We start from the raw sequence: 22,187 nt of genomic DNA, 5'->3' as shown, positions 1-22,187 counted from the left end.
CAACTGTCAGTTTAGGCTGCTCGCCGGCTCCTCATCACCACTTCAAGATGGCGGCCCAATTTCTCGTGTCACAGCAGCCAATGCTGCGTCTACTTATAAGATGTCGATGGTTGAGAACGTGAGTTATCAGAAAAAAGTAAGTTACGGCCTCATCCTTCAAACACGAACATGACAACTTTATAAACAACGTTCATTATGCGAAGCTATCGGCTAAATCTTAGCATTAGATTTAGCAAATAGCTAAATCTAAGCATTAGATTGTTGCTAAAACTTAGCATTGTATTTAACAGATAGCTCAATCTAAGCATTAGATTGTTGCTAAATCTTCGCATTGCGTTGTAAGCGTCAAAGAAATTGTTATGTCCAATGATGAATTCATTATGTAACCTATTTTTATGGATTTGCCTCTTTGTGACGTTGAGTTCCTGTTATAAGCTCTTATTTTGAAGGCGCTAAGAGCGGAAGTGGTGACACGTTGTGGTGGAGCGGAGTTTTGAAAAACAAACGAAATAAAGTGGTGTAAAACTGGAGCCTCCGTGTTTGTTGTTTTGTAGTTTTGTACAGTATGGGCGACATATATAAACCCTCGGTTACAATTGTATAATTTAAATATGCAGCTAAAATGGTGGGCCAATTAAAACTTTTATACACTCCGTCGTGTATTGGTTACTCGGGTCACAGGACAATACCGGAACCATTGTAGGGGGAACTTAAGGGCGGGGGACACAGGATATGAGGACATGTGTTGTGTGTTGGACACCAGGAAGCGGAAGAAGAAAGAGCGGGAATAGAAGGTAGACAAAGGTTTTTCTCTTTTGTTCTTACATTTTTACTATATTTCTTTCCCATGTAAGAATAAAATTGTGTAACTGCATAATCTAATGTATCAAAAATGCTGCCTGTAAAAAATATAAATGTTCAGTAACACATGTAACTATGTTTATTGTTTTAAATTGATCCATAAATTAGTATCATTGTATTTTCTAATTAACTAAATCTTGTTATATTTCAAATATATGTCATTTCTATTTTGACAACTTCTTCCACCAAGGGCCGCGCACTGAAAAGTCAAGTAAACTCGCAAAGTCAGACATTCGCTACTTTATTAACAAATCCAATAAATGGACGTAAAATTAGACTGACCATATGTCCTCTTTTCACCGGACATGTCCTCTTTTGCGCAGCTGTCAGGGTGGAGTTTCTTAAATGCCTCAAATGTCCGGCATTTTGAGTTAGGGTTGCGTGTATTTTCAATGTACGTTCAGGGTTAAGAAGGGGTTGAAAACAAAACAAATTGTGCGTGCAGCAGCATTGGTGAGGGAGGGCCAGAGACAGAGAGAGTTATGATAAACGCGCATGCGTAGTCAGGCTCTGCTTTTTATCGATACATTTATCACATTTAATTTTTTATTATCTATAGCAGGGGTGTCAAAAGTGTGCCCCGGAGGCCATTTGCGGCCCACAGCTAATGTTTTAAAGGCCCACGGCACATTCTAAAAATACTATTACAATAAACAAAAGTGAAATAAAAAAGGTTAAATGTAATTTAGAAAAAGTTGCAATGTTGACTAATAAAACAAAGCTGGTTTTTTTTCTTCTTTCAAACTGTCATTGCTCAAAACATAATATTGAATCAAAATCAATGTTATTATGAATTATTGACCTATCCAAGGTTCCCATTACTTCACATCAAATATTCCACTAAGAAAAATATTTTTGGTGGAAGATTTTGCATATTTTGTGTGTTTGCCATAAAAAAACATAGTTTTGTTTGACAAAAAAGGGCGGAAAACAAACCAACAAAAAAACAACATAAAAAAAACAAAAACATTTTCAAATGAGGGATAGATGTGAAGTTGATGTAGACTCCAGAGATTTAAGCGTTAAATATAAAATGTACACTACCGTTCAAAAGTTTGGGGTCACCCAAACAATTTAGTGGAATAGCCTTCATTTCTAAGAACAAGAATAGACTGTCGAGTTTCAGATGAAAGTTCTCTTTTTCTGGCCATTTTGAGCTTTTAATTGACCCCACAAATGTGATGCTCCAGAAACTCAATCTCCTCAAAGGAAGGTCAGTTTTGTAGCTTCTGTAACGAGCTAAACTGTTTTCAGATGTGTGAAGATGATTGCACAAGGGTTTTCTAATCATCAATTAGCCTTCTGAGCCAATGAGCAAACACATTGTACCATTAGAACACTGGAGTGATAGTTGCTGGAAATGGGCCTCTATACACCTATGTAGATATTGCACCAAAAAGCAGACATTTGCAGCTAGAATAGTCATTTACCACATTAGCAATGTATAGAGTGTATTTCTTTAAAGTTAAGACTAGTTTAAAGTTATCTTCATTGAAAAGTACAGTGCTTTTCCTTCAAAAATAAGGACATTTCAATGTGACCCCAAACTTTTGAACGGTAGTGTATGTATGCCCTGGCACACCATTATCATCATTTCATGACCCAACCATAACACTTTTTACACTTTTATACTGAAATAAATACACCTACAACTTATTAAATAAAAACATATAAAAAACTACCAGCAGTGGTAAAGTTTAGATCCATGAAGGAAAAAAGAAAGTGAATTAATGTTTATAACTGAATACATTTTCATATGTATACAAATTAGTTTTATTTTTTAATGAATTAAATCATGTTTATGACAACCTTTTTCCAAAACACAATATAGAATGTGAGATATAACAGCATACGTTTATCTTTTTTTTTTTCAAAACACTTACAAAAAAGTGGGGCCCCAAAAATTTACTGTGGGACCCCATTTTTATGACTTGATGGGGTCCCTGGGACCCCATTTATGAAAATTCCTAGCGCCAACACTGCTGTCAACAGAGGAGAAAAAATGCTTTATTTAAATAAAAATATATTATTTATAAAGCAAGTTCGAGTATCATTGGCAAATTTTCACCTAGTCCCGGCCTTGGCACGCTAAGCTATCTGCTAAATATTAGCATTGCATTGTAGGCGTCAAAGAACATTTTATTTCCAATGATGAATTCATTATAACATTTAAATATGCAGCTAAAATGATGGGCCAATTAAAACTTGTGTACACTATGTCGTGTATTAGTTACTCGGGTCACAGGACAATGTGTTGTGTGTTGGACACTGGGAAGCGGAAGAAGTACCGTATTTTCCGCACTATAAGGCGCACCTAAAAACCTCCAATTTTCTCAAAAGCTGACAGTGCGCCTTATAATCCGGTGCGCCTTATATATGGACCAATATTGAGCCACAACAGGTCTCGCAACTACGGGATGCATAACGTAACCCCAGCCTCTACTGTAGTGTCTATTCTATGCGCCTTATAATGCGGTGCGCCTTATATATGAACAAAGTTTTAAAATAGGCCATTCATTGAAGGTGCGCCTTATAATCCGGTGCGCCTTATAGTGCGGAAAATACGGTAAGAGCGGGAATAAAAGGCAGGAAAAGACCATACGCTTTCTTGGTGTATAATTAAGCTGAGAGTGCACTAAATAATAAGTGACAAGTTGGGCACACAACACACTCCTTGATGTGTTGTCTTCAGTGGGAGCCAACTAGTGTTCATCTTGTCGCTGTGTCGTCGAGGGCAACAGGTGCTGGTCGTCATGGCGCCTCAAGTCCGTCTCCAACTCCCTCTGCTTCTGGAGCAAACCCTGCAGACACACAATGAGCCACTTAACATTGTCTCTTCTGTGTGTGTGTTCCTGTATTTGTACCCTTCTTGAGACATGAAGAAGGAAAAGTATCTTCCATATGAGGAGGTGTGAACAAGTGATGACACAAGTCATGGTCCCAATAACATTGCATCTAATAGACAATGTCTCATTTGGTGACATCTATCTAAATGAGGGATTTTAATAATTGACTGTGTGTCGCTTTTAAAAGTGCTCCCCCTCTGGTCAACATATGACATAACAAGTGTGTGTAAAAAATTTAAGTGCTCCCCCTCTGGTCAACATATGAAATAACAAGTGTGTGTAAGAAATTGAAATGCGCCCCCTTTGGCCAAAATGTATTTTTTTTAAAAAACAATAAATATGTATATAGAGACACCGTATTAACGTGAAGTAAATAATGATTAAAAACCAATTGCAAGCAAAAAATTAACTACAAGCAGTTTTTTTCTCACAATGTGTCGACTTTTTTCTTATAAAATTGGGAACAATTTCTCATATTCTTTCTGCTTCTGTAATATTGCAATATTTTCTCGTAAAATTATTACTTTTTAATGCAAACCGGTGACATTCGTCATATAAAATTCTGACTTATCACAATATTGCCAATTTTTTTGTTGTTCTTGTAAAATAGTGACATTTTTGGAGTAAAATTAGGTCTTGTCATAATTTTACCAAGTAAAATTCCGATTATTGTTGTAATATTGCCAAAATGTTTAAGTTTTCTTCTAAAATTGTGACTTTTGTCGGGTAAAATGAAAACTCTTTTCATAAAATTGCCAACATTTTAAGCTTTTCTTGTAGAATTGTGACTGCTGTTGAGTAAAATTCCAACTTTTATCATAATATTGCACAAATGTTCAGCTTTTCTTGTCAAATGTTGACTTGCGTCGAGTAAAATGACGACTTTTATTATAACACCGCCAAAATGTTAAGTTTTTCTTGTGAAATTGTGACCTTTTTCTTTTGAAATTCCAACTCATTTTTCACAACAAGCTTTTTTATATTTGCATAGTATGTATATATTATTAATGTTGTAAATACACATCTTTATATATGTAGAAAGGCTGGTCCTAAAGAGGTAGGCATTTTTCTCAGGTCTCAAGAAGGTAACAAATACAACAATGTGTGTGTGTGTGTGTGTGTGTGTGTGTGTGTGTGTGTGTGTTCTTGTATTTCTGCTCTTCTTGAGACATGAAGAAGGAAAAGTATCTTCCATATGAGGAGGTGTGAACAAGTGATGACATAAATCAATAACATTGCAACTAATAGACAATGTCTCATTTGGTGACATCTATCTAAATGAGGGTGGTCCCAAAAAGGAGCGATTTTTATAATTGACTGTGTCGCTTTTAAAAGTGCTCCCCCTCTGGTCAACATATGAAATAACAAGTGTGTGTAAGAAATTGAAATGCGTCCCCTTTGGCCAAAATAAATCAAAACCAAATAAATATGTATATAGAGACATACTGTAATAACTTGAAGTAAATGATTAAGATTAAAAACCAATTAAACACAAAAAACTACTACTAAAATAAGTCTTTTTCTCACAATGTGTCGACTATTTTCTTATAAAATTGGGAACAATTTCTCGTATTCTTTCTGTTTCTGTAATATTGCAATATTTTCTCGTAAAATTATTACTTTTTTATGTAAAATGATTACTTTTTAATCCAAAATGGTGACATTTTATCACAATATTGACACAATTTTTTTGTTGTTCTTGTGAAACAGTGACATTTTTTTGGAGTAAAATGTTGACTTTTGTCACCATTTTGCCAAGTAAAATTCAGATTATTATTATAATATTGCCAACATTTAAAGGTTTCTTATAAAACTGACTTTTGTCGAGTAAAATGACGACTCTTTTCATAAAATTGCCAAAATATTACGCTTTTCTTGTAAAATTGCGACTGTTATTGAGTAAAATTCCAACTTTTGTCATATTATTGCACAACTGTTCAGTTTTTCTTGTGAAACTTTGACTTGCGTTGAGTAAAATGACGACTTTTATTATAATACTGCCAAAATTCTAAGTTTTTCTTGTGAAATTCCAACTCATTTTTCACAACAAGCTTTTTTATATTTGCATAGTATGTATATATTATTAATGTTGTAAATACACATCTTTATATATGTAGAAAGGCTGGTCCTAAAGAGGTAGGCATTTTTCAGAGGTCTCAAGAAGGTAACAAATACAACAATGTGTGTGTGTGTGTGTTCTTGTATTTCTACTCTTCTTGAGACATGAAGAAGGAAAAGTATCTTCCATATGAGGAGGTGTGAACAAGTGATGACATAAATCAATAACATTGCATCTAATAGACAATGTCTCATTTGTGGTGACATCTATCTAAATGAGGGTGCTCCCAAAAAGGAGGGATTTTTATAATTGACTGTGTCGCTTTTAAAAGTGCTCCCCCTTTGGCCAACATATGAAATAACAAGTGTGTGTAAGAAATTGAAATGCGTCCCCTTTGGCCAAAATAAATCTAAATCAAATAAATATGTATATAGAGACACACTGTAATAACTTGAAGTAAATAATGAAGATTAAAAACCAATTAAACACAAAAAATTAAATTAAAAAAATTAACTAAAAGCAGTCTTTTTCTCACAATGTGTCGACTATTTTGTCATAAAATGGAGAACAATTTCTCATATTCTTTCTGTTTCTGTAATATTGCAATATTTTCTCGTAAAATTATTACTTTTTTATGTAAAATGATTACTTTTTAATGCAAAATGGTGACATTTGTCATATAAAATTCTGACTTTTATCACAACATTGACACATTTTTTTGTTGTTCTTGTGAAACAGTGACATTTTTTTGGAGTAAAATGTTGACTTGTCACCATTTTGCCAAGTAAAATTCCGATTATTATTATAATATTGCCAACATTTAAAGGTTTCTTATAAAACTGACTTTTGTCGAGTAAAATGACGACTCTTTTCATAAAATTGCCAAAATATTACGCTTTTCTTGTAAAATTGCGACTGTTATTGAGTAAAATTCCAACTTTTATCATAATATTGCACAAATGTTTAGTTTTTCTTGTGAAACTTTGACTTGCGTTGAGTAAAATGACGACTTTTATTATAATACTGCCAAAATGTTAAGTTTTTCTTGTGAAATTCCAACTCATTTTTCACAACAAGCTTTTTTATATTTGCATAGTATGTATATATTATTAATGTTGTAAATACACTTCTTTATATATCTAGAAAGGCTGGTCCTAAAGAGGAAGGCATTATTCGGAGGTCTCAAGAAGGTAACAAATACAACAATGTGTGTGTGTGTTCTTGTATTTCTACCCTTCTTGAGACATGAAGAAGGAAAAGTATCTTCCATATGAGGAGGTGTGAACAAGTGATGACATCACTCAATAACATTGCATCTAATAGACAATGTCTCATTAGTGGTGACATCTATCTAAATGAGGGTGGTCCCAAAAAGGAGGGATTTTTATAATTGACTGTGTGTCGCTTTTAAAAGTGCTCCCCCTTTGGCCAACATATGAAATAACAAGTGTGTGTAAGAAATTGAAATGCGTCCCCTTTGGCCAAAATAAATCAAAATCAAATAAATATGTATATAGAGACATACTGTAATAATTTGAAGTAAATAATGAAGATTAAAAACCAATTAAACACAAAAAATTTACTAAAAGCAGTCTTTTTCTCATAATGTGTCGACTTTTTTCTTATAAAATTGGGAACAATTTCTCGTATTCTTTCCGTTTCTGTAATATTGCAATATTTTCTCGTAAAATTATTACTTTATGTAAAATGATTACTTTTTAATCCAAAATGGTGACATTTGTCATATAAAATTCAGACTTTTATCACAATATTGACAATTTTTGTTGTTGTTCTTGTGAAACAGTGACATTTTTTTGGAGTAAAATGTTGACTTTTGTCACCATTTCGCCAAGTAAAATTCCGATTATTATTATAATATTGCCAACATTTAAAGGTTTCTTATAAAACTGTGACTTTTGTCGAGTAAAATGACGACTCTTTTCATAAAATTGCCAAAATATTACGCTTTTCTTGTAAAATTGCGACTGTTATTGAGTAAAATTCCAACTTTTGTCATAATATTGCACAAATGTTCAGTTTTTCTTGTGAAACTTTGACTTGCGTTGAGTAAAATGACGATTTTTATTATAATACTGCCAAAATTCTAAGTTTTACTTGTGAAATTGTGACCTTTTTCTTGTGAAATTCCAAGTCATTTTTCACAACAAGCTTTTTTATATTTGCATAGTATGTATATATTATTAATGTTGTAAATACACTTCTTTATATATCTAGAAAGGCTGGTCTTACAGAGGTAGGCATTATTCGGGAAGGTAACAAATACAAGAATGTGTGTGTGTGTGTGTGTGTGTGTGTGTGTGTGTGTGTGTGTGTGTGTGTGTGTGTGTGTGTGTGTGTGTGTGTGTGTGTGTGTGTGTGTGTGTGTGTGTGTGTGTGTGTGTGTGTGTGTGTGTGTGTGTGTGTGTGTCACACCTGGCGCAGCTGAGCCAGTCCCCTCAGGATCTCCTGCTGTCGCTGTGTTTTTCGGTGGTCTCCGTGGGAAGCGTCGGACGGAGGAGGACCTGACGGTAAGAGTGGGGGAGGGGAGAAAGAAAAGTATGATGGACCTTCCGTAATAATTAATAACTGACGGTGTTTATGTGTCACCGACCCGTGTGTGGAGCGTGTGCGTCGGCCGGGTCGGGGTTGATGACTTCGTCGGTGCGAACGTACGGGATGAAGTCGAGGATAGGCGGCTGAGAGTGCGGCGTGGCGGGAGAGGAGCGCCCCCTGGTGGTGGACAAGGTCAGTGCGTTAACAGCGCCACTATGTGGGACCGAAACGGTGTATCGATAAAAGTGCGATGCAATATTTGACGGTGGACTTATTGAACCTTGAGAAAATGACAAAGAGCTGCTTACTTCTCAGTGCTGGTCACCGCGGAGACGATCCGACTGCTGGACTGCGCCTGCATCCAGTCGAGAAGAGAAGTTAAAGGTGTCTTAATGTGACTTTTTAATGATAATAATATCGATCCTCCAATCAAAATATCGATACTTTTCATACTTTAGTTCAGGGGTGTCCAAACTGGAAAATCAAAGTATGTAAAAAATGATAAAACAGATATTGTCACCTTTGTATAATAAGTGACTAAGCATTTAATTATTATTAGTTGAAACATTTTAGCTTCTTCTCTTTCCAAACTGATTTTTTTGCTCTTTTTTCCTTACATTTTGACTATAGTTTTAAGAATAAAATAAAAAATAATAATACGTTTGTGTAACTCCATAACCTAGTGCAGGGGTCGGCAACCCGCGGCTCTTTAGCGCCGCCCTAGTGGCTCTTTTTCTTTTTCTTTTTCAGAAATGTATGACAAATGGAAAAAGATGAGGGGGAAAAAATATAATAATATGGTTACTGTAGGAGGACAAACATGACACAAACCTCCCTAATTGTTATAAAGCACACTGTTTATATTAAACATGCTTCACTGATTCCAGTATTTGGCGAGCGCCGTTTTGTCCTACTAATTTTGGCGGTCCTTGAACTCACCTTAGTTTGTTTACATGTAGAACTTTCTCCGACTTTCTAGGACGTGTTTTATGCCACTTCTTTTTCTGTCTCATTTTGTCCACCAATGCATAAAGGTGAGTTTTGTTGATGTTATTGACTTGTGTGGAGTGCTAATTGGACATGTTTGGTCACTGCATGACTGCAAGCTAATCGATGCTAACATGCTATTTAGGCTAGCTATATGTACATAGATAGATAGATAGATAGTACTTTATTGATTCCTTCAGGAGAGTTCCCTCAGGAAAATTAAAATTCCAGCAGCAGTGTACAGAATTGAGATCAAATTTAAAAGTAAAAAGTAAATAATGGGTGTATAAATGGAAACAAAATAGAAAAATATTACAATAGAATAAAAATAAAAAGCAACAATGAGAATATATATTATACATATTGCATCATTATGCCTCATTTGTAGGTATATTTGAGGTAATTTAGTTTCCTTTAAGTCATCTTAATTCAATGTATATCTCATGACACACTATCTGTATGTAATATGGCTTTTAATTTTTTGCGGCTCCAGACAGATTTGTTTTTGTATTTTTGGTCCAATATGGCTCTTTCAACATTTTGGGTTGCCGACCCCTGACCTAGTGTGTCAAAAATACTGCCTGTACAAAAATATGAATGTTCAGTTACACATTTAGCAGTGTTTATTATGGTTGTTGTCATTTTCAATTTGACTTGTAAGTTAGTATTTCATTTTGAGGAGCTGCACCAAGTAGCTGGGGAGTGGGAAGTCTGGGCTTCTCTGCTTAGGCTGCTGCCCCCGCGACCCCACTTCAGATAAGCGTAAGAAGATGGATGGATGGGTAACCAACTATACTTTGTTTATATTTTAAGTATATTTCATTTTAATGTTGAGAGCTTCCAATATTTTAGATTAGGGGTGTCTAAACTTTTCCGCTAAGGGCCACATAATGAAACGTCAAGTATAGGGAGCAATTTAAATGTTTTATTTATTTTTAAATATTAATAACATATATTGTATCAGCTGTGTATTATTGATGACTAGGTATATTATTATTCATTTTTAGTTAAAACATGTTTTGCTTATTTCTCTTACATCAGGTGTGTCCAAACTTTTTCCACTGAGGGCCGCACACTGAAAAATCAAAGCAAGCGGGGGCCATTTTGATATTTTTTATTTTAAAAACCAATACAATATATGTATAAAAAAATATACATTTAGGCCTCCACTCAGGCTTGCCTCCAAAGGGTTTAGGTTCAAAAAAAGAAAAAAAAGTCATTATTTAGTATTATTATTATTATTATTATTCAAAGTTTAAATATTTAGATCAACATTAGGTATATCTGTCAATATAACGTGGTTTTTTTTTAGATTTAAGTTGTATGCTTTTTGTCAAAGAAAACCCATTTTTTTATGGAAAAAACACAAAATATGAAATATTTTCCCCCAATAAAATTTTAAAGTGGAACATTTCAGATTATATAATAATTGGAGCTCATAACAACATTGATTTTAACTTTTTTTTTTTTTTTGAGCAATGACACTTAAAAAAAAAAAAAAAAGTCCCACTAAAATGATTGGGGATCCAAAAGGGTCCTGCTCAGTAAAGTGTTAAAAAATAAATCGTAATTAAAAAAAAAACTGTTAACACAATAGTCTCGAGATCAACTTCAGATCTATCCGTCAATTATAACTTGTATTGTTGTTTATTATGTTCCTTGTTTGTTCATTTTAGGCCCTTCTTTAAAAAAAAAAAAAAGATAGTTTTTTATATGGCAAACACAAAATATGCAACATTTTCCCCAAAAAATATCTCAAAGTGGAATATTTAATGTGACCTAATTGGAGCCTGGAATAGGTCAATAATTCATAATAACATTGTTTTTGATTCATTATTATGTTTTAAAGAAAGCATGACAGCTTAGTGTTTTAGAGTCAACATAGCAACATTTTATTGTCACCTGTTTATTACTCTTTTATACCACTTTTTATGTTTTTTATTTATTTTTATTGTATTTTTAGAATGTGCCGTGGGGCCGTTAAGAAATTACCTGCGGGCCGCTCTTTGGACATCCCTGTCTTACATGTTGACTCTAGTTTTCCCCCCCATGTAAGAATAAAATAAAAATTATAATGATTGTGTAACGTCATAACCTAGTGCAGGGGTCACCAACCTTTTTGAAAGCAAGAGCTACTTCTTGGGTACTGATTAATGCGAAGGGCTACCAGTTTGATACACACTTGAGCAAATTGGCTATTTCTGGCAATTTATTTAATTTACCTTTAACTCTATGTTATTATTAACAATTAATGATATTTACAATTAATTGAACGGTTTAAAAGAGGAGAAAACACGGAAAAAATTACAATTAAATTTTTAAACATAGTTTATTTTCAATTTCGACTCTTTAAAATTCAAAATTCAACCGAAAAAAAGAAGAGAAAAACTAGCTAATTTTGAAACAATTAAAAAAAGAATTTATATAACATCATTAGTAATTTTTCCTGATTAAAATTACTTTTAGAATGTTGATGACATGTTTTAAATAGGTTAAAATCCAATCTACACTTTGTTAGAATATATAACAAATTGGACCAAGCTATATTTCTAACAAAGACAAATCATTATTTCTTCTAGATTTTCCAGAACAAAAATTTTAAAAGAAAATCAAAAGACTTTGAAATAAGATTTGAATTTGATTCTACAGATTTTATAGATTTGCCAGAATATTTTTTTTGAATTTTAATCATAATAAGTTTAAAGAAATATTTCACAAATATTCTTCGTCAAAAAAACAGAAGCTAAAATGAAGAATTAAATTAAAATGTATTTATTATTCTTTACAATAAAAAAAATAATTTACTTGAACATTGATTTAAATTGTCAGGAAAGAAGAGGAAGGAATTTAAAAGGTAAAAAGGTATATGTGTTTAAAAATCCTAAAATCATCACTAAGGTTGTATTTTTTCTCTAAAATTGTCTTTCTGAAAGTTATAAGAAGCAAAGTAAAAAAAATAAGGAATTTATTTAAACAAGTGAAGACCAAGTCTTTAAAATATTTTCTTGGATTTTCAAATTCTATTTGAGTTTTGTCTCTCTTAGAATTAAAAATGTCGAGCAAAGCGAGACCAGCTTGCTAGTACATAAATACAATTTAAAAAATAGAGGCAGCTCACTGGTAAGTGCTGCTATTTGAGCTATTTTTAGAACAGGCCAGCGGGCTACTCATCTGGTCCTTACGGGCTACCTGGTGCCCGCGGGCACCGCGTTGGTGACCCCTGACCTAGTGTGTCAAAAGTGCTGCCTGTACAAAAATATTAATGTTCAGTTACACATTTAGCAATGTTTATTATAAATAGAATCATACTTGGCTCACTTTGCTGCTTTTAGACTGGGACGCCTTGGAAGAGGGATGGGTCCCCTGCTGGTGAGGGGGAGGAGGTGCAGGAGGCCCATTCCTGGACAGACAGTTCCTCTCCTGCTGAGTGAGAAGCTCCTCCTGCCTCCGCAGTCGACTCTCCTGGCGGCTCCTTTGCAGCGGGACCGGGTAGCGCTCTGAGGCAGGAACAAAAGGCTGGCTGGGCCTAGATAGAACGTGCAGAGACCTGGTCACAGGTACCTGGCCTCACGGGCTCCCTTTAGCAAGGCGCAGGTGTTTTGTTACCTGTGCGTGTTCCACTGAGGCCTTCTCTTCTTCTCCTTCTTCTTCCTGTCTGTCTGAGCAAAATCTTCATATGGATCTTTGCCTCCTCCTTCGGGCACACGCATTTTGTCATGGCCGCCGCCTCCTTGCTTCTTGCAGTTTGATGCAGTGTGAACACGGTCTTCTCTGAGAGGAGAAGGTGCTTCTAAACACACACACACACACACACACACACACACACACTTGGGTTTGATTGACAGGTTCAATAATACAAGAATAATCAAGTGATCATGTCCTACCTGTCCGTACAACGGCTTCTTTCTTCTCCTCCAATCTGCCATCTTGATACACAACACACACACACAGACTCAGTGTTAATTTTGTCGACTAAAAAATGTTGTCTTAGTTACCGTCCTCTTTGTCCATTTTGACAGCAGTTTTTAAATTCAATTTTAGTCAGTCTTTTGACGAAAATGTCTTTTATCCCCCAGGGGAAACTGGGTAACACACGGCACACTGACAAAGCTTAATCTATTCTTACTATAACAATCTACAAGGTTAATACAGTTCGCTTCTCTTTCTTCCTCTCCATTTATCTGCTTTCTTTTGTATTTTAAGGTATCATTTAGGGATGTCCGATATCGGCCGATAAATGCGTTACAATGTAATATCGGAAATTATCGGTATCGGTTTTTTTTATTATCTGTATCGGTTTTTTTTGGGGTTTTTTTTTTATTAAATCAACATAAAAAACACAAGATACACTTACAATTAGTGCACCAACCCAAAAAACCTCCCTCCCCCCATTGCTTTCTGTTATCAATATTCTGGTTCCTACATTATATATCAATATATATCAATACAGTCTGCAAGGGATACAGTCCGTAAGTACACATGATTGTGCGTGCTGCTGCTCCACTAATAGTACTAACCTTTAACAGTTAATTTTACTCATTTTCATTCATTACTAGTTTCTATGTAACTGTTTTTATATTGTTTTACTTTCTTTTTTATTCAAGAAAATGTTTTTAATTTAGTTATCTTATTTTATTATTTTTTTTAAAAAGTACCTTATCTTCACCATACCTGGTTGTCCAAATTAGGCATAATAATGTGTTAATTCCACGACTGCATGTATCGGTTGATATCGGTATCGGTAATTAAAGAGTTGGACAATATCGGAATATCGGATATCGGCAAAAAGCCATTATCGGACATCCCTAGTATCATTACATATACACTACCGTTCAAAAGTTTGGGGTCACCCAAACAACTTTGTGGAATAGCCTTCATTTCTAAGAACAAGAATAGACTGTCGCGTTTCAGATGAAAGTTCTCTTTTTCTGGCCATTTTGAGCGTTAAATTGACCCCACAAAATGTGATGCTCCAGAAACTCAATCTGCTCAAAGGAAGGTCAGTTGTGTAGCTTCTGTAACGAGCTAAAGTGTTTTCAGATGTGTGAAGATGATTGCACAAGGGTTTTCTAATCATCAATTAGCCTTCTGAGCCAATGAGCAAACACATTGTACCATTAGAACACTGGAGTGATAGTTGATGGAAATGGGCCTCTATACACCTATGTAGATATTGCACCAAAAAGCAGACAATTGCAGCTAGAATAGTCATTTACCACATTAGCAATGTATAGAGTGTACTTCTTTAAAGTTAAGACTAGTTTAAAGTTATCTTCATTGAAAAATAAGGACATTTGAATGTGACCCCAAACTTTTGAACGGTAGTGTATGTATTGTTGCATTTGAAACAATTGTATTGTTGATAATAGAGTTAATTATTGTTACTATTCATTATCAATAGTGCTATTCCTATTGGTATTTGTATTGCTCCATTTGTAGTGTTCATTGTCTTTTCTGGGTCATTAATATTTACGTCACTAACTTTTTTATTTAGCCTTTATTTAACCAGGTAAAAATCCCATTGAGATCAAAGATCTCTTTTCCAAGGGAGACCTGGCCAAGAGGGCAGCAGCAAGGTTACATTAAAAAACAGTAAACAACACATAAAACATCACATTTACAACATTAAAACTTGCTGACATGACACATGTGCATACAGACAAGGTAGACTGCAATCCTTTCACAGAAGCTTTAAACTCATTCAAGGGTTGGAAGTTTAATATTGGATTGTAGGTTATTCCAAGGCATCGGTGCTGAAAACCTAAATGCTTTCTTGCCCAGTTCAGTTCTTACTTTGGGGACGACAAATTGCAGAACATTCATTGAACGAAGATTGTGACTTCCTTGTTTCTTTGTTAAAAGACAAGACAGATAAGATGGAGTGATACCCAGAATGGTTTTGTAGATTAAATCATACCAATGATTGAGGCATCGAGCATATAAAGATGTCCAGTTAACCATTGAGTATGATACGCAATGGTAAATAAATAACCCAAAAATGTATATTTTTTGTTTTCTTACTGTACAGAAAATGAACCGAACCGTGACCTCTAAACCGAGGTATGTACCGAACCGAAATTTTTGTGTACCGTTACACTAGGGGTGTCCAAAGTGCGGCCCGCAGGTCATTTTTTAACGGCCCCACGGCACATTCTAAAAATACGATAAAAAATCCCAAACAAACGTGGTATAAAAGAGCAAACAGGTGAAATGTGACAAGAAAATGTTGCAATGTTTACTCTAATAACACAAAGCTGCCATGCAGGCTGTTTCTTTCTTTAAAAAATAATATTTAATGAAAATCAACGTCATTATGAATTATTGACCTATTCAAGGCTCCAATTACGTCACATTAAATATTCCACTTTGAGATATTCTTTGGGGAAAATGTTGCATATTTTGTGTTTGCCATATAAAAATCTTGAGCTGTTGTTTTTTAAAAGAAGGGCCTAAAACGAACAAACAAAAAACATAAACAACAATAAAACTTAGAATTGACGGACAGATCTGAAGCTGATCTCGAGATTATTGTGCTAAAAGTAATCAGTGAAAAAAAAAAGTATAATTTATTTTTTAACACTTTAATGAATAGGACCCTTTTGGATCCCCAATAATTTTAGTGGGATTTTTTTTTGCGTGTGTCATTGCTCAAAAAATGTCAACGTTATGAGTTATTGGCCTTTTTAAGGCTCCAATTATTTTATAATCTCAAATATTCTACTTTAAAATTTAATTGGAGGAAAATATTGCATATTTGGTGGGGTTTTTATCCATAAAAAACTTGGGTTTTCTTTGACAAAAAGGGCATACAACTTAAATGTTTAAAAACGTTTTTTTGACAGATAGACCTAATGTTGATCTAGAGATTTAAACTTTGAATAATAATAATAATAATCATAAATAATGACACATTTTTTATATTTTTTTGACCAAAACTCTTTGGGTTCAGCCTGAGTGGCGGCCTAAATGTATATTTTTTTATACATTTATTGTATTGGTTTTTAAAATAAAAAATATCAAAATGGCCCCCGCTTGCTTTGATATTTCAGTGTGTGGCCCTCAGTGGAAAAGGTTTGGACACCCCTGCGTTACACCCCTAGCATACAGACAAGGTAGACTGCAATCCTTTCATAGAAGCTTTAAACTCATTCAAGGGTTTGAAGTTGAAGATTGGATTGTAGGTTATTCCAAGCCTTCGGTGCTGAAAAGCTAAATGCTTTCTTGCCCAGTTCAGTTCTTACTAACTACTTCTTTGCTATCATATTTGTACATATCCTATTTGCTGATACTGTTCTGTCCAGCTCTTCCTTGGGGGAATCCCAAGGCCTTCCCAGGCCAGTTGGGGAGACATAGTCTCTCCACCGTGTCCTGGGTCTTCCCCGTGGTCTCCTACCACATATTTTAGCATTTCCCTTATAAATAAAATCCTGGACCTGCTTCCACACAGGTATTTAGGGCTTCCGGTACCTGAGCGACAGGGGCTCGGTCCGACACGCTTGTCCCAGACCCAGTTTTTTAAACAAGCCCCTCTCGTGACACACCCAGGTTGTTGTTGTTGTTGTCTCTCCTCACACCACTTGCCATCGGCGTGGCCCCCACCGGCCGGTGTAATGCCATTTTTCCAGGTGGGGGATTCCTCTGGAACTGCGAGTCTGCCTCGATTGCCACTAAGCAAGTCCCATCTGAAGCGAGATCAAGTTGGACGTGCCCTAAGCACCTCCCCAGGGAGGCGTTCGGGGGGCATTCTGACCAGATGCCCAAACCACTTCATCTGGCTTGTTTGTAATATTTTAGTCATCTAAATTGATTTAGTTTTAGTCAACTAAATTCCTCAATATTTTGTCGACCAAAATATAAAGTATCTTTGAAGTTGTCTTGAAATCACTTTTAAAAAGGTTATTATGGAGCATCTCAAAAACTAAATTCTCAGCAAGACCTGTTTTAGTCAGGGGAAAATAGGTCCTGGACGATAACTAAGACAAACATTTTTAGTCAACAAAGTCAGTTCCATGTTCCTCACCACTGAGCGCCGATGACTCATTCGCTCCTTCCTCGTGCCTCTTTGGCTGCTCCTGACACACAAACACACAATCACAGTTGTGTTTATTCTGTCGTGTGTTGACGACTCGTGTTGATTGTTCTGTGGTGGTCGCCACCGTGCAGTTGTGTTGTTCATGTTGATTGTGCAGCGTGTGTTGGTTATCTCTTATTGAATCCAAAAGGGTGTGCCACAAGATGGTATTCAGTCCCCTCCTTTTTCTTTTTTAAATCAATAATTTCCCTCTGATCTGGGATTATTGTTTATTGCAGGGGTTCTAAATCTTTTTGACCTCCGGGCCCAACATTTCCACTACATACAAATATTAACACTGAATTAGCAATTTTACTCTTGATTTTAACTGTATTCAATAATTACATTTATTTACCAGGTTAACAACCTTGTCAAATGATATGACGCCATGTTTTAAACACACGCACACACACACACTTTAGGCTTAGGTCAGGCTGCTTACAAAATTAAGTACTGTAATCAAATATACTGCATAAGAAGGGACTAATAGAATAAAATGAAAAAAATACATGTACATACAACTGTGGAGTGCTACAATAAACCAACTAAATTACCGTATTTTTCGGACTATAAATCGCTCCGGAGTATAAGTCGCACCGGCCGAAAATGCATAATAAAGAAGGAAAAAAACATAAGTCGCACTGGAGTATAAGTCGCATTTTTTGGGGGAATGTATTTGATAAAAGCCAACACCAAGAATAGACATTTGAAAGGCAATTTAAAATGTCTAAAGAATAGTGAACAACAGGCTGAATAAGTGTACGTTATATGAGGCATAAATAACCAACTGCTATGTTAACGTAACATATTATGGTAAGAGTCATTCAAATAACTATAACATATAGAACATGCTATACGTTTACCAAACAATCTGTCACTCCTAATCGCTAAATCCCATGAAATCTTATACGTCTAGTCTCTTACGTGAATGACATCAATAATATTATGTGATATTTTACGCTAATGTCTTTATACTTTCACACATAAGTCGCTCCTGAGTATAAGTCGCACCCCCGGCCAAACTATGAAAAAAACTGCGACTTATAGTCCGAAAAATACGGTAGTGCTTTTTAAAAAAATTTAACCGCAGTGCCATTTAGTCCTCAAGTCGTCCGTAGCAATTCTACTTGTATGGATTCTTCATACATCACTCCAAGCAAAGGAAAGTTGCCGGAAAAGAGCGAGACACGGAGATTGAGGGAGAACGTAGCATTTTGTGAAATAAAGAAAGACAAACTAGGAATCTGTCCGAGCTGCCGTTACTCGGGACGTTACAATATTGACGGTACAGGAAGGAGGCGGTCCGCGGCGTTACGTGTCGTGCGGGTAATTACTTGGCGGGCAGCCGTGACTCTCGCGTTGTTTTAAAGATAAACTGTCATGTATCTACGTCTATTCTCGTCTCGTTAAGTAACGTAACAAGCTTAGGACTCTTTTCACAGACAACCCTGACGTCAACTGATTTCTAGTTCGGCGTGATCACCGGTTGATGTGTTTACACTCGATTAACCTAAGGGTTCACAGCTGAATCTTATCAATTTAGGGGGCTGTAACCGAACTGGCCACTCCTATAACCTGACATCTGTTTGCATCAGTTTATAATTAACACCCCTAATGTGTACATATTGTATCTGCTGATGTATTTCTGTTGTAGTTGTAAAAAAAAAAAAAATTGTCCAATACTAGGGGTGTAACGGTACACAAAAATTTCGGTTCGGTACGTACCTCGGTTTGGAGGTCACGGTTCGGTTCATTTTCGGTACAGTAAGAAAACAACAAAATATAAATGTTTGGGTTATTTATTTACCAAATTTGCTAAATCTTCCACCAAAAATATTTTTCTTAGTGGAATATTTGATGTGAAGTAATAGGAACCTTGGATAGGTCAATAATTCATAATAACATTGATTTTGATTCAATATTATGTTTTGAGCAATGACAGTTTGAAAGGAAAAAAACAGCTTTGTTTTATTAGTCAACATTGCAACTTTTTCTAAATTACATTTAACCTTTAAGCTTTTTTATTTCACTTTTGTTATGTTTTTGTTCATTTGAATAGTATTTGTGCCGTGGGCCTTTAAAACATTAGCTGTGGGCCGCAAATGGCCTCTGGGGGCACACTTTTGACACCCCTGCTATAGATAATAAAAAATTAAATGTGATAAATCTATGGATAAAAAGCAGAGCCTGGCGACGCATGCGCGTTTATCATAACTCTCTCTCTCTCTCTGTCTCTGCCCCTCCCTCACCAATGCTGCTGCGCGCACAATTTGTTTTGTTTTTAACCCCTTCTTAACCCTGAGCGTACATTGAAAATACACGCAACCCTAACTCAAAATGCCGGACATTTGAGGCATTTAAGAAACTCCGCCCTGACAGCTCCGCAAAAGAGGACATGTCCGGTGAAAAGAGGACGTATGGTCAGTCTATCCTAGCCCGTTAGCTGCTAGCATGCCGTGTGTTGTGCCTCGGTGTGCATTGTTTACACAACGTGCGTTACGCTACTTAATATGTCCGTGTGGAAACTCGTTCGGTACACCTCCAAACCGGAACCCCTGTACCGAAACGGTTCAATACAAATACACGTACCGTTACACCCTTATCTAATACCGATAAAAGAAGGCCGATATCGATATATGTCAAAATGCCAAATATGGGCGTCGATCCCTCCAAATGACTGTTGCTTTGAATCTTTCATGTTTAAATAAACCAAATGACAATGCAGTGGTGGTGACTCGTTGATGCAGGCGTGTGTTGCTAGTTGACCTGGTTTGTGTCCTCCTGATACTTTGTGTGCAGCATGTTCCACTCCGTCATCACTCGCTTCTCGTCCTGCTGCTCCTCAGCCTTCCTCCTGCCCTCCTCTAGCGCTCTCTGCTGGCGACGCTCCTCCAGCTGGGCCTCTATTGCTTTCTGCAAGAGGAAAAGGAGGCGAGGGCGGAGCTTAGGTCATTGAACTTGCAAACAAATGACCAAGATGGTATGCTCCGCCTCTTACTTGCTGCTCCAGCTGTTTGAACCTCTTCTTCTCCCTCTCCTCTATCTGGACTGGGTCCAGCAGGGCCGTCATGCTCCTCAGATAGCTAACGTTAAAAGATGTCTATTACTTATATTAGACTGTAGTTATTAATCTACATGGTTGTGGTTGTACGCTACCTGCTTTTGGTAGGGATTCTGCTACTGGGGTCCACACCGCCTTGGTCTACATTGTGTGCACACAAAGACAAGCTTTGGTTTAATTCAGGGGTGTCCAAACTTTTGGACTTAGGGGCCGTGTTGGGCTAAAAAAATTTGGTCGAGGACCGAAAGGCGACGAGAAACTCTGAAGAAACTTTTATCCTTTTCGCAATTTGAACGATTCCAACAGCCTAAAACAACGCAAGCGTAGGGCATTTTTCTTATGAGAAAGGCAAAATGTCGCCCAGAATACTTTGACAACAGACGCTCGCTTGACCACCACTTCCGAGTCATCCATCCATCCATCTTCTTCCGCTTATCCGAGGTCGGGTAGCGGGGGCAGCAGCCTAAGCAGAGAAGCCCAGACTTCCCTCTCCCAGCCACTTCGTCCAGCTCCTCCCGGGGGATCCCGAGGCGTTCCCAGGCCAGCCGGGAGACATAGTCTTCCCAACGTGTCCTGGGTCTTCCCCGTGGCCTCCTACCGGTCGGACGTGCCCTAAACACCTCCCTAGGGAGGCGTTCGGGTGACATCCTGACCAGATGCCCGAACCACCTCATCTGGCTCCTCTCCATGTGGAGGAGCAGCGGCTTTACTTTGAGCTTCTCACCCTATCTCTAAGGGAGAGACCCGCCACCCGGCGGAGGAAACTCATTTGGGCCGCTTGTACCCGTGATCTTGTCCTTTCGGTCATAACCCAAAGCTCATGACCATAGGTGAGGATGGGAACGTAGATCGACCGGTAAATTGAGAGCTTTGCCTTCCGGCTCAGCTCCTTCTTCACCACAACGGATCGATACAGCGTCCGCATTACTGAAGACGCCGCACCGATCCGCCTATCGATCTCACCATCCACTCTTCCCTCACTCGTGAACAAGACTCCGAGGTACTTGAACTCCTCCACTTGGAGCAGGGTCTCCTCCGCAACACGGAGATGGCACTCCACCCTTTTCCGGGCGAGAACCATGGACTCAGACTTGGAGGACTTCCGAGTCTTGCACATTTAGTGAGCCGGACGTGACGTCAAGTGAATACAACATATACATTAGGGCTGCAACTAACGATTAATTTGATAATCGATTAATCTGTCGATTATTACTTCGATTGATCGATTAATAATCGGATAAAAGAGACAAACTACATTTCTATCCTTTCCAGTATTTTATTGAAAAAAAACAGCATACTGGCACCATACTTATTTTGATTATTGTTTCTCAGCTGTTTGTACATGTTGCAGTTTATAAATAAAGGTTTATTTAAAAATATATATATATATATATATTTTTTTTAAAAAGCCTCTGCACATGCGCATAGCATAGATCCAACGAATCGATGACTAAATTAATCGGCAACTATTTTTATAGTCGATTTTAATCGATTTAATCGATTAGTTGTTGCAGCCCTAACATACATTAGAAGCAATTAAAGGCCTACTGAAAGCCACTACTAGCGACCACGCAGTCTGATAGTTTATATATCAATGATGAAATCTTAACATTGCAACACATGCCAATACGGCCGGGTTAACTTATAAAGTGACATTTAAAATTTCCCGGGAAAGATCCGGCTGAAACGTCGCGGTATGATGACGTATGCGCGTGACGAAGTCAGAGTAACGGAAGTTATGGTACCCCG

At 36.7% G+C, this 22,187-nt stretch overlaps 2 protein-coding genes across 11 annotated transcripts in view; one reads left to right on the top strand and one right to left on the bottom strand.

Moving 5' to 3' along the window:
• Positions 1 to 2,649: 2,649 nt before the first annotated feature.
• ccdc66 (coiled-coil domain containing 66) overlaps positions 2,650 to 22,187 on the bottom strand; it is a 57,344-nt gene continuing 37,806 nt past the window's right edge. Inside the window, exons 13-23 of one of the 8 annotated variants that reach the window (XM_062037739.1) lie at positions 20,534 to 20,579; positions 20,376 to 20,460; positions 20,144 to 20,290; positions 17,327 to 17,378; positions 13,191 to 13,232; positions 12,913 to 13,096; positions 12,616 to 12,832; positions 8,628 to 8,674; positions 8,378 to 8,496; positions 8,200 to 8,288; positions 2,652 to 3,662 (exon numbers count right to left, since the gene is read on the bottom strand). In XM_062037739.1, coding sequence (XP_061893723.1) covers positions 3,564 to 3,662; positions 8,200 to 8,288; positions 8,378 to 8,496; positions 8,628 to 8,674; positions 12,616 to 12,832; positions 12,913 to 13,096; positions 13,191 to 13,232; positions 17,327 to 17,378; positions 20,144 to 20,290; positions 20,376 to 20,460; positions 20,534 to 20,579 — 1,127 coding nt within the window. In that variant the 3' untranslated portion in view covers positions 2,652 to 3,563. Of the gene's footprint in view, positions 3,663 to 8,199; positions 8,289 to 8,377; positions 8,497 to 8,627; positions 8,675 to 12,615; positions 12,833 to 12,912; positions 13,097 to 13,190; positions 13,233 to 17,326; positions 17,379 to 20,143; positions 20,291 to 20,375; positions 20,461 to 20,533; positions 20,580 to 22,187 lie in introns of those variants that run through there. The other 7 variants (XM_062037736.1, XM_062037737.1, XM_062037738.1 and 4 more) reach the window with 7 other exon arrangements.
• ip6k1 (inositol hexakisphosphate kinase 1) overlaps positions 8,354 to 22,187 on the top strand; it is a 96,319-nt gene continuing 82,485 nt past the window's right edge. The window contains exons 1-3 of one of the 3 annotated variants that reach the window (XM_062037740.1): positions 8,354 to 8,511; positions 8,635 to 8,703; positions 12,639 to 12,863. The gene's annotated coding sequence lies outside the window, so the exon portion shown is untranslated. The remainder of the gene's footprint in view (positions 8,512 to 8,634; positions 8,704 to 12,638; positions 12,864 to 22,187) is intronic. The other 2 variants (XM_062037743.1, XM_062037741.1) reach the window with 2 other exon arrangements.

This window comes from Entelurus aequoreus, linkage group LG26 (assembly GCF_033978785.1).
Source record: "Entelurus aequoreus isolate RoL-2023_Sb linkage group LG26, RoL_Eaeq_v1.1, whole genome shotgun sequence".
NCBI classification, from domain to species: Eukaryota; Metazoa; Chordata; class Actinopteri; order Syngnathiformes; family Syngnathidae; genus Entelurus; species Entelurus aequoreus.
This window is presented reverse-complemented; position numbering and strand designations above follow the sequence as displayed.